The sequence below is a fragment of the Amblyomma mixtum genome, chromosome 10 (assembly GCF_055824585.1).
Source record: "Amblyomma mixtum isolate Tamu chromosome 10, ASM5582458v1, whole genome shotgun sequence".
In the NCBI taxonomy this organism is placed as follows: domain Eukaryota; kingdom Metazoa; phylum Arthropoda; class Arachnida; order Ixodida; family Ixodidae; genus Amblyomma; species Amblyomma mixtum.
The window spans coordinates 157,409,201-157,431,242 of record NC_143021.1 but is presented as its reverse complement, the minus strand read 5'-3'; the positions used below and the strand labels follow the sequence as shown (position 1 = coordinate 157,431,242).

Below are 22,042 nucleotides of genomic sequence, written 5' to 3'. Positions count from 1 at the left end.
GGGACACGAAAAGAGCAGTACAGGGGCCAGCCCCATTGCAGATAGGTCGAGAGTATGAATTACTGTCAGCGATGTTTTCTTATGAAGCCAGCATGTACTAGGATATGTCTCAGATGTGTTACGTCTGCATATTACCCTTGGTGCGTCGGAAAATATTTTCTTATGACTATCGTTGCTACTCAAAATGGAGTGGTATATCCGCAGAGAAATGTTTGTTTGGAAGGGTGCTCGAGTTTTTCGTTATAATTGCAAGGGGCTGCTCACTATTACCTTAGTTCGTTTTTCAAGTACGTCGCCTCGTTTCAGAGCCGTTACTTGTTGGAAAGCGTTATTAAGGCGTTTTTTTTTATTTAGTGAATGGAGGTGTTTGAAATAGTCGTTTTCGTCAGAACATATTCTTTTAAGGCGCGTTGCCTGTCTTAGAAATATGGCTTGCTTACAGTGTCTCGGATTATGGCTAGTAAAATCTGATTATTGCTGTCGTTCTGCAGGCTTCCTCTAGAGTGCGGACTTAAGCTGGCTATCTTCCAAAGTGAAAGCTGGTGTTGAGAAAATTGACCTGCGTTTTGGAGTAGTAGGATGTAAATTTAATGTGATAGTGAAATGAATTAATAAGCGCGACGAAAGCTTTGAGTCTCAGACCCTCATTATCGCATCATAAAAACGTCGTCTGTGTGATGCAGGTGCATTTGTAGTTTTTGTAAAAATTAATTTAAGATTTTACTCCAGTAACCCCATAAAAATGTTTGCATAAGTCGGTGCGGAGAGTGAGTGTGTCCATGCTTGTTCCCAATACTTGAGCTTAAAGATAAGAACCAAACTCAAAATAGTTAAGAGTTTCAATTGAAGTAGCTTTATAGTATAGCCTTCATTTTCATAAGCCCTTCAGTGGCTTTTGAATTATAGCGTTCCAGAGCTCGTCGGCCCCGTGTACAAAGCAGCGACAAGTTTAACCTTATCCGGTGTTTGTAATTCAACACTTGTCATGTTAATTTCTTAAAAGGGGCGACTGAAATATAAATAAAACTTTCGTTTCCATTGGCCTCCTCTGCTCCAGCAGCAAAGGTGCCTGGAACGTCGGTAGAGCGGTACGACATCAGAACCGGGAGCTGGTCTGGGGCTGAAGACATCCCCACCCGCTGTCAAGCTGCTACCGCCTGCGTAGTGCACAACGTGGAGAATCCAGGTGATCACCACGCCGCAGTAGTGCGCACGCGACTGACTGCAGGCTGACTGACGCGCTAGGGTGGATAGCTTAAGAGAGGTGAATCGCTTGGCTGACGGTTGCATAGGAAAGCTCGCAGCCCCACGTGGACAGCAGTTATGTAGTGTGTTGAAGTATTCACTAATATTTGCTCCACCAAAAATGTCTGCGGTAGCTGGAGCGAAAGATGGAAAACTGAGCAGACAAGGCAGTTTGTTGCATGTGACACGTGAAATAGTGAAATAAAAGCTTCTTCTTTAAAACAAAAACTTAGGACAAAGCTTGCACTAACAACAAAAAGGCACGAATTAAAATAAGATTGATACTTACTTTTGGGATTTTAGTGGGCTTTTCAACATACAATATAAAAACGATTTTACCGAGTCGAGATATTATATATCAAGGCACATTTCTTTTATTTTTCTTCTGCCATCATGGCAACGCATCAGTGCAAAGGTTTCTTAGTGAAGTTATCAGTCATGAAGGTAAGTCCCATGAAGAAACAGCGTTGAAATATTCTGGAGGATATCAAGATATTTGATGTGCTAGAGTGGAGATGGTATTGTTCGGAAACATATATATAGGTTGTTCTTCTATCCGTTTTTAATATTGGTCATTCAAGACTTGAATTTTTTACACCACACACTTTGGACCTTGTGCTATGGTTTGTCTCGTTTTCTACGACTGGTATTTTCATATTAGATAGTTCGTGTAAGAATTCACGGCGTACTAAGTGGTTTGATTACTGAAAAAAAATTTGCTACACCATAGTGCTTTCTGATATTTTCACGTATATGTTGACTTTTCACGTGCGCACATTACTACTCTCAGGAACGTGTCGGCAGTGTGTGTAAATAATTTTCTAGCAGCTACGGATACAGAGAAACGAGATTACTCCATGAAAAAAAAAATTAAGTTAAGGAACTTCTTTATGTATGCGCTGGTAAGTTATGCACGCTGCGATGAAATGGAAACATTTGACGAGCAGCATAAGACGCGATTTGCAACAGCGTATTTGCAACGGAACACTTGAAACACGTTGCTGTGTGTTCTTGCCATCCGCCCTTTTCTAAAGCGAATGCTTTACTACGCCATGTTCCGCGGGTTCACCGACTCCGTTGCTTTGACCTTCAACGACCTTCAGCCGCTGCGCAACTGCGCTGGCACGACCGTGTGACTAGCCACGTCCCTCGCCGCGGTGGTTCCGCTGTCGGCTCGCGCGCTCTCCGCCGCTATATCTGAAGCCGCCGCGCATGCGCTTTCCCGCTCTCAGACCGCGTGACTCGTCGCTCGCTTGGCCGCGGTTGAAAGAGGAGCCCATTGCTCGCATAGGCAGTGTACGCATTGCCATGAATCGCAGCGAAGCTGTGCCATCTCGGAAGGTTGCGCAGAGGACCTTGCAACGTCGTCAGCAAGCGACGTCTGACAAACCCGCAGATTTCGCCCGCTTTCGCTTTGTGTAATTTAGGTTCGGAAGAGTGAAAGTGAAGCGTGAAGCATTAAAGTGAAGAGTGAAGCAACTTTTTAAAAAAAATCTCATTATCGCTTTTTCTGTGAGTGCATTTTAAAACCTTTGCTTTTTATTTCTCCCTTCAGGTCACTGGATATGACAAGCAACCATATCGCCTTTTTGTAGCAAAAATTATGGAAACCATACTGGTACCTCGGCCAGCACTTACTTACGTTTATACAGCTCCCTGCAATTAGTGTTACTCCGAATGAAGACGAGCGCTTACGTAAATACTGGAAAAGAATCCGCCACTAACAAAATCTACCAAGTGTCTTGCATTTTTGAGCCCGTGGCCTCCAATAAAGCATTCATCTAAAAGTGCTTCCAAGGTGGATATCGTGCGCGTCGCTCGGGTCACCCTACGTATAGATGGAGTGCCACATGTTTGTGCGTCTGTTTGTGGTTGTGTATGTGTGTTTTGGCTCCGTGACGGAACTGTCAAATTCGACAGGAGAACAATGAGACGATCGCAGCCGCTACTGACGACAGTGCTGGTCAGCGTGCTCGGCGATGCATAAAGACGTCTTCGAGGAGCGCAGTGTTTCATGAAACCGGGAGGCAGCTTTCTTTTTGTCGATATCTACTCCTATGCGAGATAGAAAGGCACCCGTGTGCTGTGGGATGTTAGGGCACGTTACTGATGTCCAGGTGTTGGAAATCATTTCAGAGACCACCACTACGGCACCTCTTCCTTTCTCCTATCACTCCCTCCTTTATCCCTTTCTTTACGGAGTAGTGCGGGTGTCCATCGTGATATGTGAGACAGTTACTGCGCCATTTTCTTTAATCAAAACCAGTTCTCCGGCACCTATGCGCTACCGCTTGCGGGAAGCTACGGGTCGTCTACCCTGCGCCCTTTTGCCCGGACTCTAAGGATGTTGCCTTTTGCGTCGTTCCTGGATGGCTTATCGTCAACACATCTGTTCCGGCGACAGCTTCTCAGGTGACAGTGACCGCTCTTTGGCGCACATCACTCTGAAGTGAGGAGCTCGTGGACACTCGGGAGGCGCTTTTTGTGGGGAAAGCTGTGTTCGTTCGCCGACTCTGCATGCGAAATTGAAAATTTGTTTTTGAGGAAAGGAAAACGCGCAGTATCTGTATAACAACACGCTGGTCGTCCGAACCGCGCCTTAAGGGAGGGAGGAAGGCGGCAGTGAAAGAAGAAAGAGAGAAAGCGGTGCCGTAGTAGAGGGCTCCGGAATAAATTCGACCACCTGGAGATCTGAATGGGCACTGACATCGCACAGCAGACGGGCGCCTTTTTGCGTTTCGCCTCCATCGAAACGTGGCCACCTCGGCCTGGTTCGAAGTCACAAAGGTTTGGATTACTAAAATTTAATAGCTCTGCTTCGGCGACGGGTTTCGGCAAAACTGTACCTACTGTGTTTGTCTCTATGGAGTCTGTAAATATGCCGAATATTGGGAAAACGGGAGCCAAGCTAGTGAAGAGTGCAATTACTTTTGTAGTATTTTATGAGGAACACTTATTTCTTTTTCCATACCTTCGATCGGCTCTTTCATTCTTTATTTAAGCTTTAATTGATAGGGCGTTTGGGAATTTACCCAATCGGCTGTTAGCCCCACAGAGAGTGGAGACATAATTATAAAAGGCTGTTATGTGGCAATCAAAGTCTAGTTTCGTCAGGTCTATCTGCGAAGCTGACCTAAGTGAAGCTTTTTTCTTTTTGTTCTTTTGTTTTAATATTGCTTCGAGTGTAAATAAGCAGTTCACTTTCCCATAGTTTCATTCGAGTAATGTGATAGAGAAAGTCGAACATGGAAGGCGTTCTGTTTTTTTTTGCTATCAACTTTATTTCTCTCTCAATAACATCCAGATATGAAAGGTCATAGCTATCGATTTTGTTTAGTTGCGAATATAGTACCACATTCACAGCTTCTTAAATTATAGATAACGACACCGCGAGTGAAAACATTGCAGGCTCGCTGGACCCGTATTTGTGTGTTGACACATATATTGTAGAGCGGAAACTGGCACCGGTTAAGCCCTCAACTGGCCCTCCTGACTGGACAGGCCGTTTCTTATCATGATACTGCCTTTTGGCTTAGCTGTTTTTTTATTTTCAATTTAACTGTCTCCAGTGGCCCCGATGCGGTTCACGACATAATAGTTCTGAAGAATTACCGCACCAATGAATGCCATTTTTTATCTTTGTTCGTAGGTATTTCATTTCAATCTTTGTTTATAGCAAAGGAGAACTACGGTCTGGAAATCGGTAGAGTATCTTCTTCTGGTTTATAGACGCTTTACAGCGCCGTATCATGGGGGCTGCTATCTTTGATCACGTGATCACGCCGCCAACACACGCCTCCTGAGTGCTCGGCGTGCGCCCCGTCGCGAAGGCTGCTGCGTCTGAAGGTTCGGTTTCGACAGGGAGTGTTTCGGCTCATACGGTTGTAATGGACTGAGAAGACGACACTAAGGTTTGGCCAAAGCTTCGAAGGACATGTGAGTACCCTTATTTTATCACTTCAGGCGTGAAAACGAGGTCGGTCTTCACGTCGCGGAGAGCCGCTGAGCTACCTCTCCTTGCAGCCAACAGATGGATAGCCTGAATGCTTGTCTTTGCATGCGCTAAAGGCACTGCTTAGCTTTTTTTTATTGTTATTATCCAAAACGGCAAGGTTTAATGCTCCTGCGGCCGCGCAGGTCGTTGTCCTACTTTGTACCTGCGTGCGGACACTACTTTAAAACGCGCACATGCACATCGTACGCATTTGCTTACGGCCTGTTAAGGGTGGTTATGAAACCTAAGTATTTTCTACTGGTTTGTTAAAAACAGAAAACCGACAACAATAAATAGACGCGCAAAGGTTGACTATCATGTTAGCAGTACCGTGCATCAAGCAGCCTTCACAAGCTGGCGTGCAATCGTTTCGAAGGGTTCCGCGATGTAATTGCTGTGCCGCGCGCATAGCAACACGTTCATACTACACGAATTTCACAATTGCGTCAGCCTCACACAAACAGTTGTGGTACGCTCCACGCTCAATATGTGGACGTGGAAATGCTGGAGACCTCGTTGGTTGTAATTAATCAGCTTCACTCTGAGCGTGCGGGGTCACATTTAGTGACGGTCTCGCATGGACCGCCAGCAAGTGACAACCTCCCAGCACAGCAGCCGTAAACCAAATGCTTTACTCCTATTGTGGTCCACGAAAACCGCGCTACTTGGAGCGAAGTTCAACAATAGCACCAAGACGGCGTGTAATACAAGGACTGACGGTAAGCGCTGTACGCTCGCACGGCTGTGCAGTGCATAATCAGTAGCGGTATGTAGAAGAGTAAGTCGTGTTTTTTTTTTCGTTCCTAATTCGACCTCGGGCGCTCCATTTACTCCTATACACCATAACTTACGAGCAGTGGGGTCTCAGCACAGTGTACAGCAACTGAAAGCACGAAGTGACGGTTTCGGTGGTGGAACAGCTTCTTCATGCGGCTGTGTTGTGCACTACCTTCACAGATTTGGCAAGATCGAAGACTTTCTATATTGGCTATCTAGCAATGGCGAACGTGTTTCTTGTGTTCGTCCGTTCAGAAAGGGAGCATGACGAACCGGCACGGAGATTGGCATCGCCTCCTTGTGCGGTTCGGTTCCTTGAGGCTCGCAAACGATCGCATCCCGCACATTTAACTTTCTGTCGCAGTTCTTGCAATCGACAGCACAGCACATATTTCCTTCGCCTTTTCACATCGTAGAAAGAACGCATTCGGCAAGCCTCTGACGATATTTATGCTGCTGCGTCGAGGCGTACACTACGGCGACATACGAGGCCCGTAGTGGTGCAGTTTTCCGAGCGCACGTATCGCGCCCACTAGTCTTAAACGGAAGAACTGCGTGCTGTAAACGGTCTGTATGGTGGCCGTGACGGCCATGAATTAGAAAGAGGCGTAACAATTTTGTATCCGGTCGGGGAGTTCAGCTGGTGTTAAAGTATTATTGGATCTTTGTCAGAGACATTAAAATTTTATTCGCACTAAGTTATTGTAGTCACTGGAATAAGTGTTTGTAGTTCCTATGTAGGGGTTAGGCCGTTGAGCCTTCCTTGAGGTCTAGGCCGTGAACTCCGAGCTTGGGATATCGCACACCACGCGTGACCGTTCTCACAGCCCTGCAGCGGAAATGCTAACCAGGACACAAAACAGAAAAGGACGATTTGCCCGGGGCCAAACGTTTATTGGGTTCTCCCAAAATCGCTGGCTGCTGGATGTTTGATCTTCGGCCCTGCCTTCTGGCTTGGTCGTGAGGCGGACGGGCCAAGACGACGACAAAGAGGGCAAATGGGGCGTATACACCTGACGTCCTATCACTGTCGCGGCTCGCCGTTTAAGTCCAGGCGGGTATTCCATGAACCGAACTGATTGTCGTCCCTTGTCCCAAGAGCTTGCCACGCGGTGGGCGGCCATTGTGGAAATATGGGGGGACAGCCTTCCGCCCCGCACTTACACTCCCCGGATGCCGCTTTCCCGCTCGATAACCGCACAGCGTTTCGTGCTCGAGGGAACAAAGGGAGGGACGACAAAGCGTGAACACTCACATGCTATTTATTACACTTGAAGTTACTAACACAGAGCGGGCCAGCTAGTTACAGAACATCAAGGAGGCATTCCTTGGAAATAGAGGACTACCGTAAGAAGGTCTTCCGGCTTACCGGCTGGGGCAAGGGCGCGACTTCGGAAGTGTCGGCGACGTACGTTTGTACGCACGAACAATGGCGGCCGGGTCTTCCCTTGCGCGTCGCATTCTTGGCGAAAAGCCATCCCCCAGCATTTGCTGGGGCACGTGACGAGAGCGCGCGTTTGCTGCGCTCGCTTCGCTACCTGTAACCAGAAGTACAGCGACAAGGCGCGACAGATCTCCGAGCGCCTGCCGCGAAAGTTGACGAGAGCGTGCGGCTGCAACCGCTGGTGACGCTGGCCGGATCCCGAAGAGACCTTCACCGGCTCCGCGGAGCTCCGCATAGCCTTTGAGGCGGCGCTACCGTCGCTGCGTCCGCTTTCCCCTTCAGGGAGACTTCCCTCCTCGCCATGACGGTGCTGTCTTGACGTATGGTGATGAAGATGGTCGGCCATGGGGAAACGAAGGGGGCGAAACAGGTTTCCCACATCTATTCCTCCTTAAATGTTGGCCTACGGTTGAAATCATCCTTGGAGGCCATCGACGAAATGTCCATGAGCGCGGCGGTGACGACTGCAGGGCCGCTCGTACAGGCGGGTTACCAGGGTCATACGATGAGCAGCAAGGTCACCGGGTACACCTCCTTGTCTAGCGGCAAGCACCCAAAATTAGCGTGCCGGGAGGGTGTTGTTCCTGTCTGCTCGTCTTTTTTGGAAGGCCGGGAGATTGTCTCCCCTCTCGTAGCCGCTGGAAACTGCTGGCTGGAGGCTCCGCAGCTGAGAATGACTCACAGCCGCAGGTCAGCAGGCAAGGGCGCCGACAAAGAACAGCAGGTCAGGGCGGCTTCTCTGCAACTCTGCGTATCGATTCTACGATGTCTAAAAGCTTAATTAAAGTCAATGGAGACAGTGCAAAAGGACCGTTTGGTAAAATATGCGACAATGCGAAAACCAAACAATTTTATCCGGCATCACCCAAACGCTCGGTTCATTTGAACATAGCGGGTTGTCTTAAGTTGAAGCGCATTCGCAGTTCGCCTTTCGGCATGGTGACATTTAGTTCAGTTGAACTGCATTAGCGTCACTGGATTCGCGAAGTTACCAATTCGCTTCGCAGCCGAAAATAACCAAGTTCGTTTTAACAAAGTCAGCTTTCTGTAGTTGAGCGAGACTTCTCGGCTCTGGCGATGTCAATATAAAACAAGGAAACACGTTTGCGCTTGCCTGTGCCACGGTACGGCTGTTTCCTCCCAAAAGCGACAGGCGGCACCCGAAGAACCCGAAAGCGGCACCCGAAAGGGCCTACTCGCTGTGACTTTTACCGGTGCCAACAAAGGGCCAAGGACAAGAGCTAGAACACACCGCTAGGAAGAGAGATGTTTCTGCCATGGTGACCCTACTCGCTCGCTGCTTTACCAGCAACTTCTGAGCAAACGACGCCCATCACTTCCCGCAGTGTCGGAGCACCCGATGCTTTTCCTTCCATCCTGGCTGATATAATAGCCAGCAGGTTACGGCACCCGGCTCTCAGAACCAAGGATATAGAATGGAGAATATTTACAACTATTTACAAGGAAAATCAAGTGACCCTTCTGAAAATCGAGGCACGCATTCACTAGCTTCTGGCTTGCTGTTCTCCGTGGACGGTTCGATCTCGCTGTCCATGTGTGGACCTCGTACGTTCACCTTCCAAAGGTATACCGATGAAGTGATCATCAAGATCGTAGCATGCACCGCAATTACCTCGTGCTGCTATTCGGCTGATATCAATGTCAAGAAAGCACATCTTTGCTAGAAACTACGAAATCGGGTCAGGCCTCACCCTGTATAAGCCCGAGCGGGCATTCCATTAACCGAACTAAGTATCGGCCCTTGTTCCAAGAGCTTGCCCCACTTCGGGCGCCATTTGTGTTTGTTCTTACTAGGCCGTTGAGCCTCCTTTGAAGTCTAGGCCATGAACTCCGAGCTCCCGGTATCGCACACCACGCGCGGCCGTTTTCACGACGGCACAGAGGAAATGCGATCGAGAACACAACACAGAACAGGACGATTTTCCCGGAGCCAAACGTTTGTTGTGTTCGCCCAAAATCGCTGGCTGCTGGATCTTCGACCCTTGCCGTATGGCTTGGTCGTGCGGCTGACGGGGCAAGATGACAACAAAGAGGGCAAATGGGACGTATTTATCTAACGTCCTCTTGCTGTAGCGGCTCGCTGTTTAAGACAGGGCGGGCATAAACCGAACTGAGTGTCGTCCCTTGTCCTAAGAGCTTGCCACACGTTGGGCTGCCATTGTGAAAATTGGGGGGACATCCTTCCGCCCCGCACTTCCACTACCCAGATACAGCGTTCCCGCTCGCTAACCGCGGAGGGTTTCGTGCTCTAGGGAATGAAGGGAGAGACGACAGAGCGTGAACACTCCTATGCTGTTTATTGCACTTGCAATACACAGATCGGGCCAGCTAGCTACAGAACATCAAAGAGGCATTCCTCGGAAATAGGAGGCTACGTAAGAAGGGCTTCCGACGTACCCGCTGGTGCTGGGGCGCGACTTCGGAAGTATCGGCGACGAACGTTTGTACGCGCCGACAGTGGCGGCCGGGTCTACAGTGCGCGCCGTATTGTTGGTGCAAAGCCATCCCCGAGCATTTGCTAGGGCACGTGAGGAGAGCGCGCGTTTGCTGCGCTCGCTTCGCTGCCTGGACCCAGAAGTCCAGCGGCGTGGCGCGACAGATCTTCATGCTCCTGCCGCGGAAGGTGACGCAAGCGTGCGGCTGCAACCTCTCGCGACGCTGGCCGGATCTCGAAGAGAATCTCACCGGCTCTGCGGAGCCCCGCGTAGCCTTCGAGGTGGCGCTCCCGTCACTGCTTCTGCTTCCCCCATGAGGGAGTCTTCTGTACTCGCACAACCGGCGCTGTCTTGACGCACAGTGATGAAGATGGACGGCCTTGCCGTAACAAAGGGGGGGGGGGGGGGGACAGGTTTTTTACATCTATCATTTCTACATCATTTTTACATCATTTATCATAGTAGATTTACTATCAGAGAAACCAGACAGTCTCAGAAGCGCGTTTGGAAAGTCTATGCTCAGACCGGTCAAAACATATTAATCGATCTGCTTTGATAGCCTCGTACTAATCATTGTTAGACGTAATTTCTGTTCAGCTTTCTTGTCATCGTTGGGTGGCGATTGAACAATATTGATGACGTGGTCATTTATCCCCGCAAAGTGAGTGAGCAAGGCAAGATGACCTAGTAGAGATGCAGCCAATGATCAACGCTAGAGGTGTATGCATTCTTTCTATTTTGCCCGGATATAAGCTGCGAAAATTCTAGCGTTAGACACGAGTTGAGTGTCGCTTTCGATTCATCTGATAACTGTATGTTCTTGATCAAATAATATAATTTAGATGAAGGTACAAGGAACTAGATTTGACGTCCGCGTTTAAGATCAGCGCGAGTAAAGTGGAACACCAGGAGCTAGCGAGTGGAGAAGACATGCGAACATGACGAATTCTGGATGAACTCCTCCTCGCCTTAACACGTCTTTTGGGAGTAGACTTTCGGGAATGAACTAGTGTGCCTGTTACGAACCATAAAGCGTGTCAGAGGAAGTCGCACGCGACCGTGAAGTAGCGAGGGTCCCAGAGGAAAAAACGTTTTCTAAAAAAAATCTCAGCAAGGCGACCTTGCCAGCGAAATCCATGCCTAGCCCCGGAATTCCTGCGTGAGCCGCACGCTAAAACACACGCATGATAGGCGGAAGTCAGTGGCGACGGGCTCTCCGAGCGGGCATTTGTGGTGCCTAGTAGCGGGAACAACGCCTCGAGCATCCAGGCAATCTCTGATGGCCTACAACCCTCAGCCGCGCCACAGCCCCAGAACGGAGCGCAGACTGTTTAATCATACGGGCTCGTAACGGTGCATATGTATAAGGAACACAATAAGGAAAAAGATAACAAATTAGACACAGCGATGATCTTTCTTTTTCCTAATTGTATTCGCGCTCCTGATATATATGAATCGCAACCAACTAGCCCCGCAGACCGTTTTTGGCAACGGCGGTTTATTGCAATTGGCGGATTTGGAAACATTGGTCTGCCGGCAGCAGGGGCTACAAACGTGCGTCAGTGATGTCTTCTACGCCGTCAGCTAAGGCTACAACATGAGCGAAGACGGTAGCTAAGGTGATAACGGGAGCTTAGACGGCCACAATGTGCTCGTTGAAAGTGATGGTGGTTAAGTAGCGCAGGCGGGTGGTGGTTCATTGGGGCCACGTGCTATAATGGGTGAACTGACGGCAATTTCCTCGCTGGCGTCCCAGAACCCTCCTCGCAGCGCCGCCCGTCCTCCTCCTGTTTTTCTCCATTCTCCTCTTTTTTTCTTTCACGGCTGTTGCGCTCTTCGGTCTATTCCTCCGGCGAGTCTGCCTCCGCGCACCGCCGCCGCGAATCTGCGCGTCTTCTGGACCGCGGCCTGGTCAGCGCGCCTCTCAATGTGCTGACGCATGAACACGTAGGTGGTGGCGGAAACGTTTATTGCCAATGATGTAAATCGTAGGGGCGCCTGGTTTGCCGCAAAAGTTTGCATGATGACGAGAATTGGTCTGGGTATCGGGCATGCAGCAGTATTGGGTATTAGAGCAGTCCGGGTTTGTAGTTGTCGCCAATGTGCAGCCTGCGCTATGGTGAGGGACGGAGCGGGGGGTGCATATTCCCTTCGTTTGTCTCGGTAATACGAGAGAATATCACGGAAGAAGACCAGGTAGTGCGCGAGCCGGCCGCCCTAGAAGCTTGCCAGGAGCAGAACAGCTGTGAAAGAAAATACGAGCAGAATCGCAATCCTTTAATGTCTCATACTGTCGTGAGCAGGGAATGCTAGCAAGTGCGTTCGAGTTCCGGCGAAGAAAAAAAAAAACTTTATTGAGACTGGGAATCGAACCAGGGCGTTTGGCGCTTCAAAGGTAGTCGCTGCCATTGCGCAACGAACACGGTTTGAGCAAGAGTAGTCAGATCTAGTGAGCGCGCGGGTTTCGTGAGTGAAATAAAACAAATGAAAAAATTGCGAGTATGAAAAGAAACAAAAATATAAGAAATTAGATCATAAAACACGAAACATATTAGAGAAAAGGCACATCTAGTGAACGCACGGGTTTCGTGAGTGAAAGAAAACAAATAAAAAAATGCAAATATGAAAAGAAACAAAATAATAAAGAAATTAAACTATAAAACATGAAAAATATTAAAGAACACAGACCGCGTGGTCCAGAAAACGCGCAGATTCGCGGTGGCGGTGCGCGGAGGCAGACTCGCCGGAGGAATAGACCGAAGAGCGCAACAGCCGTGAAAGAAAAAAAGAGGAGAACGGAGAAAAACAGGAGGAGGGGGGGCGGCGCTGCGAGGAGGGTTCTGGGACGCCAGTGAGGAAATTGCCGAACTGACAGCCCAACAGCGAGCCCACCAAAGACAGCTCAACGAGCCCACTTCCCAGCAGTGTAGGAATTAGGTCCCTCATCGACAGCAGAAGCGCGCGGATATAGCCATATAATGGCCTGCAGTCGCGTTCTCTAAACAGGGTTCTGCATACAAGTTCACTTCTGCCCTATAGCAGCATCAGTAGATGACACCTGATGGGATGTAGGACTGGCTAATATACAACAGGTAAGAGAATGAACCGAGTGCCACGCGTCCCAAGATAGACTCCCAAGAAGAGTAAACACCCCCCCCCCCCCCTCGTAGCAAAAACGGGGCTCTGAATTTCGGGCCCTTGTGGGCCCGGCATGGCAGCCCATGGGGGCGCGGCGTGGGATATGGGTGGGATTTGCAACTCGGCATCGCGCGGGACCCACAACAGCAGCCCAGTGGGCTTGCTACATACTACCAGCAGGGGACCGCTATGGTCTGCATGCATAAATAAGATAAAGGGGGCTTTCCTCTGTCCGTTGTGGGACCCAGGTGGGCAGTAATGGGCTTCTGAGAGGTGACATGCAGGGGATAAGGTGACAGTGCAGTGGGAACCCACATGGGCTACCCCATGCCAGGCCCAGATGGGCTAACCCATTGCTGCCCACACGGGCTAACCCATATCTGGCCCACATGGGCTTACACGTGCCAGGCCCACAGGCAAAACCTACTTTCGCTTCTCAATCAGTTTTCAATTCAATTCAATATTTATTTCTCATGTACACATGATAAGGGTCGAGGGAAAAGAGCCAGTAAATGTGGCTTGACATTGCCCTCGGCGCCTACATTGCAGGGCGGCAGGCAACATGCAAATTGCGTATACAATTAACATCGCAAAAATGAAAACAATGGTTGTCAAAAACAGTTGGCGCATCATTAGAAAAACAATAAGGAATGAAGCGCACACAAAAATGATATCAAAAAGCAACAGAAAAGTGCACTTCGTAGAAAAACAGGTCTTTGGTTCTTCAAGTCAGGTCAACACTTTATAGAACGAAAGAGATAAAGCAGCAGTGAAAGCATGGTGAAATCTAAAATTTGCAAATCGTTGCGGGATGCTCGTGATACATTAACTTTTGCAGCAGGAAACTTATTTAAATGATGGGGAAACATGTTTTCTAGGCTATATGTACCATATACGAGTACTGCGCGGCATGTTCGACTATTCCACAGTTCACTGTGTTTGCTAGGGTAAACTTGTACGTTTAGCGGAAGGTGCGCCGTGTGACGCAAGTAATTCGCATTTTCTTTTATGTCCTTCTTACAACTTTCAGCCAGATTAACATTATACATTTCAGATTCTTTTACAGCATTGAACTGGCAGAATAAATGGCATGTGTTTATATCAGAACCAACGTTTAGTATTGCACATAGAGCCTTCTTTGAAACGTAAAACTTGTTTGTATTAGTACATGTAGTTGTTACCCAAACTATGTGCACATAGCTTACTTGGGACATATAGAGCGAATTATACCGGAGGAGTTTAACTTTCCATGGAAGTAAGTGGCGATGCCGGTTAATGATACTGTGACGCGAGAAAGCTTACAGATAACAGCGTTAAATGATGGTCCCTGCTTAGTTGGCTGTTAAAGTTTACCACTAATATCTTAATATTGTCTACAACCTCTAACTCTTCCAAACCTAGCTTAAGATCGCATGGTAAAATAATGATTTTATGTGTGGTGTGAATATACTAGCATTAGTTTTAGTTGCATTAATTTTCAACTGATTATTAAGGAACTATTGATGGAGTGTAGTTAGTGTCTATTTGCGTCGTTTATCTCATCTTCACATGCGCTTGATGTAAAGGACAGTGAGACGTCGTCTGCACAAATAACACACTTCGCATGCAGGCATTGATTAAAGACATCCTTTATATATGAATTAAAAAGAAGTGGTCCAAGGATACTTCCCTGAGGTACGCCAGCAGTTACTTTATTTACTGATAATCGGCAGCTATTAATACCAACAAAGTGAAAGTGGTGCGGAAGATATGACGCAAGAAACATATGAACGCGACACCTGAAGCCGTACTCGAACAGTGTTGCCAAAAGTATATTATGACTGATGTAGTCGAAAGCCTGCGAAAAATCAATAAAAACACTATGGGCAAGTGTCTTTTCCTCGAAACGCTGTAAGATATACTCTTTTTGGCTTAGCAACGCTGTCTCTGTAGATTTATCTTCGATGAAACCAAACTGCGAATCTGTTATTATTTGGCATTTGTCACAAAAACATGATATTCTGGTGTTGATAATTCTTTCAAGTCCTTAAGAACAGAATGGCAGCATGGAAACTGGCCTCAAATTTGAAACGCAAAGTTGATATCCTTTCTTATAGAAAGCTGTCACTTTAGCAATTTGCATGCGCCGTGGGAACACTCTCGATTCAAAACCTAAATTAAATATGTGTGCTAAAATTGGGGCTAGAATATTTAACACATGCTTCACAGGCCGCATCAGCAAATCATCCGCACGTGGCATCTGCTGTTCTTCATGTTCATGAACGGAGAGAATACTTCAGAACATGTAGTTGGACTTAGATACATAGAATCACTCAAGAATCACTACTTTGCCTGATGCGAGCATCATATGACATGTTTCACGAAGTTTGGTATTCTCGTGTGACGACATATTGATTAAACGCCTCTGCTAGTTCCTGCCCATTTAAACCTTGTCCTTGAATAACTATTTCTTAAGGAGAGGTATCTGCGGTGTGCGTAAAACAGCGTTTTTAATCTGGTTCCAAGACTTTCGGGAATCACCATGGCATGATTTGAATTTACCCTAGTAATACGAATCCCTAGCACAACTTAGCTTTTTGTTTGCGTCTCTCATAGCCTCAGTCGCTTTGGGACGTTAAGCCCCAATAAACCAAACCAAACCAAACCAAACTTTTTGTTTAGCTTATTTCTAAGGACTTTGTATCTTGCTAACAGTTCAGGATCGCGTGTATAATGAAGTCTTGGTACTTTTTTTCTTTACAGTGTATCTGCTTGAGCAATTGTGCGACGATCGCTCCCCCGCCCCATTTCTTCTCCCGATTAGAGACGCCGATTGCTATGCGTCGCTGTCATTCTTCCCTCGACTGGGGCACACTCGGTGCATGTCATCTGTTGCCAATCGGCCCAGAAGCACGAGCTCTGATGCAGGGCAGGAGAGGTATATTGGACTGTCGCAGATATTAAGCGCCAGCATAAGGAGCTCGTTCTGCTGAAATCCCGGTGTCGCCCGTCGTCAGTTTATTTATTTATTTATTTATTTATTTATTTGTTTATTTATTTATTTATTTATTTATTTATTTATTTATTTATTTATTTATTTATTTATTTATTTATTTATTTATTTATTTATTTATTTATTTATTTATTTATACATACTGCAGCGCAATTATATGCGCTATGGCAGGAGTGGGAAAAACAAGCAAAATACGCAACAAAGGTAACAAAATACAACAAAATGTACAGAGTGAGCACAATAAAGTTCAAAACACACAAAAAAGTATCAAACAAGAAAGGAACTGTTAATGATACGGTAGGAATATTCAAGTATTGCGCGTCTTCGATGGCAGTTATAAAACTTTGAACTGAAGATGAACGAATGGACCCAGGTAGGAAATTCCAAGCTTTTATTGAACGGGGAAAAAAACTGAATTTGAGCAAACTATAGTACGTGCAAATTACGGTACCAAATTTAGCTCGTGATGACTGCTTGCTGCTGATAAAGGTGAAAAGTTAATGTAGTGGTTATCTGAAAGCCTTACCGAGGAATTGGCGATGCAATGTAAGAATTTTAGTGATTCAGTGTGGCGACGGGCGGAGAGCGTAGTTAAATTCAATGAAAGAAGTGTAGAAGAGGGTGAGAAATCGCGATCATAACGATGACATATAAAACGCACAGCTTTTTTGTGTACTGCTTCTAACATGTTAATTTCAAACTGCTTGCACGGGTTCCAAACTAAAGCTACAAGAACAAGAACTACAAGAAGAGGGCGGATTAAAGTTTGATACAGCAGTAACTTTGTGTCTTTTGGTGAATTGGGTAACGTGCGTCGTAGATAACCTAGTTTTTTAGTGCTTTATTACATACGTAATCAATGTGATTAGACCATGACATGTTATGCGTGAATATGATACCAAGATATTTATACAGAGAAACCCTATCCACCGCACGGCCATTGAAAGAGTAATTAAAAAGGAAAACGGAAGACTTGTTCCAAAAAGACATGAGGACGGTTTTATCAAAATTAATTCACATTTGCCAGGTGCTACACCAACTACAAAACCTATTAACTGACTGTTGCCGATGACGATGATCATTAGGGCCATTAATTGCTTCGTATAAAACAGTCATCAGCGTAAAGAGGAATGTTAGGAGAAATGTTATGTGGCAAGTCATTTATATTGCCACACTCTACCGGCGCCCCCGTGCGGTCTGTCTTCGACCTTTGTCGCGCGCCGGACTTCGTCCTCTTCTGCTCGGTGCTAGGGTCGCCCGGCTGCGCTCCGCCCAGTGTGCTCGCCAGGGATAGAACGTTCTACCGGCGCCCGTGACATTTCGGTGGAGGTGCTGGGTACCTTCAGCAGCAACGAACGGAGGGAGCGTGCTGAATTGGCCTTGCAATCGAGAGCGCAGCAGCCAAATGAGAGCGTGGCGATGTTCGTGGAGGACATGACCCGGCTTTTCAACCGCGCTGATCCTTCGATGTCGGAAGCCAAGAAGGTGCGCCATTTGATGCGGGGAGTGAAGGAGCAATTGTTCGTTGGGCTCGTGCGCGGTCCTCCGGCTACAGTCGCCGATTTTGCAAAGGAAGCGGCAGGCATGGAGCGCGCCCTGCAACAGCGGTTTGCGCACTACGGCCGTCCATCAAACATCACTGCTGTGGAGTGCCACATGCCGAATCCCGGGGATGAGAACACCTCCCTCCGAGAGCTCATCAGGAGCATCGTTCGCGAAGAGCTGCAGAAGCTTCGCTCTGTGGAGCAGCCTCCTAGTGTGACTGCCATCTAGGATGCTGTCCGTGACGAGATACGCCGCACGGTGCAGCCCATTCCACCTCCCCAACCGCCAACGCCCTATGTGATGACATACAGCGAGGCATTGCGAAGTTCTGCGCCACCACCGCCGGCGTTCTACTCTCCTGCCCCTACCGCGCCGGCCCGCCGATTCCCGTATACGGCAGCGCTGCCAGACGACCGCCCACCCGTCACGAAGGCAAACATGTGGCGCACGCCGAACAACAGGCCCTTGTGCTTCCACTGCGGCGAAGCAGGCCACATCCGTCGTTACTGCCCGTACCGCCGGATTGGCCTGCGCGGCTTTTTGCCAGACGCACCCCTGCCACGCTTTGGTGAACGACCCCGCGAGATCGATCAGTACCTAGCGGCCAACGTCCCACCTGCACCCACTGCCCAACGTCAGTCCAGGTCACGGTCGCCTCGACGGTTGTCTTCACCAGCCCGCCAGTCCTACGTCCGGCAGTCCTCCAGCCCGCGCCGGGAAAGCTGAGGACGCGACCCCCGGAGGTAGGGCCGCCGTCACTGGACATAATGACGAACATCCTCCGCTCACCGACGTTAGCATGCGACCCGACCTCCGACCCCACGCCGCTACGACCTTTCGACGCCCAGAGACGCCTTCGCTTGACGCTTCAATTGGACAATGTGAACGACCCTTACGTCCGACGACTTTTCGACGAACAGAGACGTCTCCGCTTGACACACCAACTCGACCGCGAGAATGATCCCCAAGTCCGACCTCCCCCACACAGCGTTTTTCCGAAGGTGACCAAGCTTAGGCTGAAATCTCGATCATCGTTGATGGCCGCCGCGTGACTGCTCTCGTAGGTACCGGCGCCGACTTCTCCTTCATGAGTCGTGGTCTGGCGACTGTCCTGAGGAAAGTCCTGACACCTTGGCCTGGAACGCACATCCGGACAGCTGGAGGCCATCTGGTGACACCGCTTGGTGTCTTCACCGCTAGAATGGAGATTTGCGGTGTAACCTTCATTGCCTGCTTCGCTGTGTTGGCTCATTGCTCGAAGGACCTCATTCTCGGGTTTGATTTTCTTCGAGAACACGGTGCGATAATCAACCTCCGCGAACTTGTCGTGACGTTCTCACCTCAGTGTGCCATAGTCGGCAGCAGCGAGCCCGACAGGCCTGTTTTTCGCGTGTGTGATGAGAATGTCACGCTACCACCACGCTCCAGTTTGTTTATTACGGTGGAATGCTCCAACCCACGCTCGCCTCACGGGATTGCGGAAGGTAACCTGTCGTTACTGCTGAGTCAACAAGTCTGCGTTGCGCGGGGTGTTACTTCCCTCCGCGGAATGCGAACGCAGCTTTTTGTTACCAACTTTAGCGCCGAATACCGCCACTTGCCGCAAGCAACAGCCATAGCCTATTTCGATGAAATTAGTGACTCAGTCTCCCACTGCGCCTTGTCCCTCAACGATACCCATGAATCGACGTCTGACGCCCCCGTTCTGACTGACGTGAACCCCGACCTAACCGCCGATCAGAAACACCGCCTCCACATGATCCTCGACTCTTTTCGTGACTGCTTTGCGACCACTTCTAACGTTCGGCAAACATCGGTCGCTAAACACCGCATTGTAGTTGATGAAGGCGAGAGGCCTATACAACACCACCACTATCGAGTGTCTGCGAAAGAACGGGAGGTGATTCGGAGGCAGGTTGAGGAAATGCTCCGCGACGAGATTATCCAGCCGTCAACAAGCCCGTGGGCTTCGCCCGTTGTGCTGGTCGTCAAGAAGGATGGCACTCTCCGATTCTGCGTCGACTATCGTCGCCTCAACAAGATTACTAAAAAGGACGTTTATCCGTTGCCCCGAATTGATGACTCATTCGATCGCCTGCGTCATGGCCGGTACTTTTCCTCTCTTGATCTACGCAGTGGGTACTGGCAGATCGAAGTCGATGAACGTGACCGTGAAAAGACCGCGTTCATAACCCCCGACGGTTGGTACGAGTTCAAGGTTCTCCCCTTTGGCCTGTGTACCGCTCCTGCCACCTTTCAAAGAATGATGTACACTGTCCTGGTTGGCCTGAAATGGCAGTCGTGTCTCGTCTATCTTGATGATGTGGTTATTTTCGCTGCGACCTACGAAGAACATCTCAAACGCTTGAGTGCAGTATTGACGGCAATCCGATCAGCCGGTCTGTCCCTAAAACCCGAAAAATGCCACTTCGCGTACCAACGGCTGAAGTTTTTGGGCCATGTTGTGACACCTGAGGGCGTCAGCCCCGACCCCGACAAGACGGCCGCTGTAGCTGCGTTTCCGACTCCCACTGATAAGCGAGCTGTGCGCCGGTTTCTTGGCCTTTGCGCATATTACAGACGCTTCGTGCGAGACTTCTCCAGGCTGGCTGAGCATCTCACACGGCTGACAAAAGACGATCAGCCTTTCGTCTGGGCACAGGAACAGCAGGACGCCTTCGAAAAGCTCCGCGAACGCCTACAAACAACGCCCATTCTTGCCCATTTTGACGAGGAGGCGGACACGGAACTTTACACCGATGCCAGCAACATTGGCCTCGGTGCAGTCCTCGTCCAGTGGCAAGATGGTGTTGAGCGCGTGATTGCTTACGGCAGCCGCACGCTGTCACGGTCCGAGGCAAATTACTCAACCACTGAAAAGGAGTGCCTAGCTGTTGTGTGGGCGATAACGAAGTTCCGGCCCTACATGTATGGTCGCCCGTTTCGGGTCGTGAGTGACCACCACTCACTGTGTTGGCTCGCGAATCTTAAAGACCCCTCGGGCCGGCTAGCTCGTTGGAGCCTTCGCTTGCAAGAATTTGACGTTACAGTTGTCTACAAGTCGGGCAACAAACACAGCGATGCAGACTGCTTGTTCCGTGCTCCTACTCCGTCCAGCTCTGGTGACCTCGAAGTTGACCCTCTATTTATTGGTGCTCTGACCACGTCCGCCCTCGCTCAACAACAGAGAGACGACACGGAATTGCGCCCACTCATCGATTATCTCGAGGGTACCGCCTCGTCACCACCTCGTCTATTCGCGCGTGGCTTGTCGTCGTTTTGCTTGCGGGATGGCGTCCTCTACAAACGAAATTACGGCCCGACGGACTCTGGTTACCTGCTCGTGGTTCCAACGGCGCTCCGCACTGACGTTTTGCAGGCGTGCCACGACGAGCTTCCTTCCGGCCACCTCGGATTTTCTCGAACGATGGCACGAGTTCGTCACCGTTATTACTGGCCCAGGCTTTCTGCGGCTGTCAAGCGTTATGTGCGCACTTGCCGCGAGTGTCAACGTCGGAAGAAACCACCTTTCAAGCCGGCTGGCTTGCTCCAACCCATTGCTCCGCCTAGAATTCCTTTCCACCAAGTCGGCATGGACTTACTGGGCCCATTTCCCACGTCATCATTGGGTAACCGGTATATTGTGGTTGCCACCGACTACCTCACCCGGTATTGTGAGACGAAAGCCCTTCCCCGCGGGACTGCTGCTGAAATTGCTGACTTTTTCATCATCAGCATAGTCCTCCGCCATGGCGCCCCTTCTGTTGTTTTAACTGACCGAGGCTCAGCGTTCACGTCCACGCTTACTCAGGAAGTTATGCGGCTCAGTGGCACAAGTCATCGTAAGACCACAGCTTACCATCCTCAAACCAACGGCCTAACCGAGCGCCTCAATAAGACTATCGCTGATATGATTTCTATGTACGTCGACGATGACCACAAGAACTGGGACGCAATACTTCCGTACGTCACGTTTGCCTACAACACTGCCCTTCAAGAGAAGACGGGGTTCACGCCATTTCGTTTGGTACACGGTCGTGAAGTCGTGACTATGTTGGACACGGTGTTGTTGCCCGATATTGCGCACCCATCCGTTGCCGACGCTGATGCATTCGTTCGCCATGCAGAAGCTGCCCGCCGGCTGGCTCGGCGACGAACCTGCGTGCGGCAAGAAGTCGATGCTCACCGCTATAACCTTCGTCATCGCGAAGTCATTTTCCAGCCTGGCGATCAAGTGTGGGTTTGGAGCCCCATCCGTCTGCGCGGTCGCTCCGAGAAGCTTTTGCGCCGTTACTTCGGCCCCTACGAGGTACTCCGCAAACTCAGCGACGTTACGTATGAAGTGCGCCCGCAAGGGAGTGTTCGTTCTTCAAGACGCCCGCCGACATCCGAAATTGTGCACGTCGAGAGACTCACGCCATACCATGCCCGCTAGAACAACTCTCTCCACG

At 49.2% G+C, this 22,042-nt stretch overlaps 1 protein-coding gene across 1 annotated transcript in view; it reads left to right on the top strand.

The window, feature by feature from the left end:
* The window catches only part of LOC149327463 (kelch-like protein 10), a 156,201-nt gene extending 154,968 nt beyond the window's left edge, over positions 1-1,233 (top strand). Inside the window, exon 11 of the mRNA XM_089564890.1 lies at positions 1,061-1,233. Coding sequence (XP_089421016.1) covers positions 1,061-1,233 — 173 coding nt within the window. The remainder of the gene's footprint in view (positions 1-1,060) is intronic.
* The last annotated feature ends 20,809 nt before the right edge of the window (positions 1,234-22,042 follow it).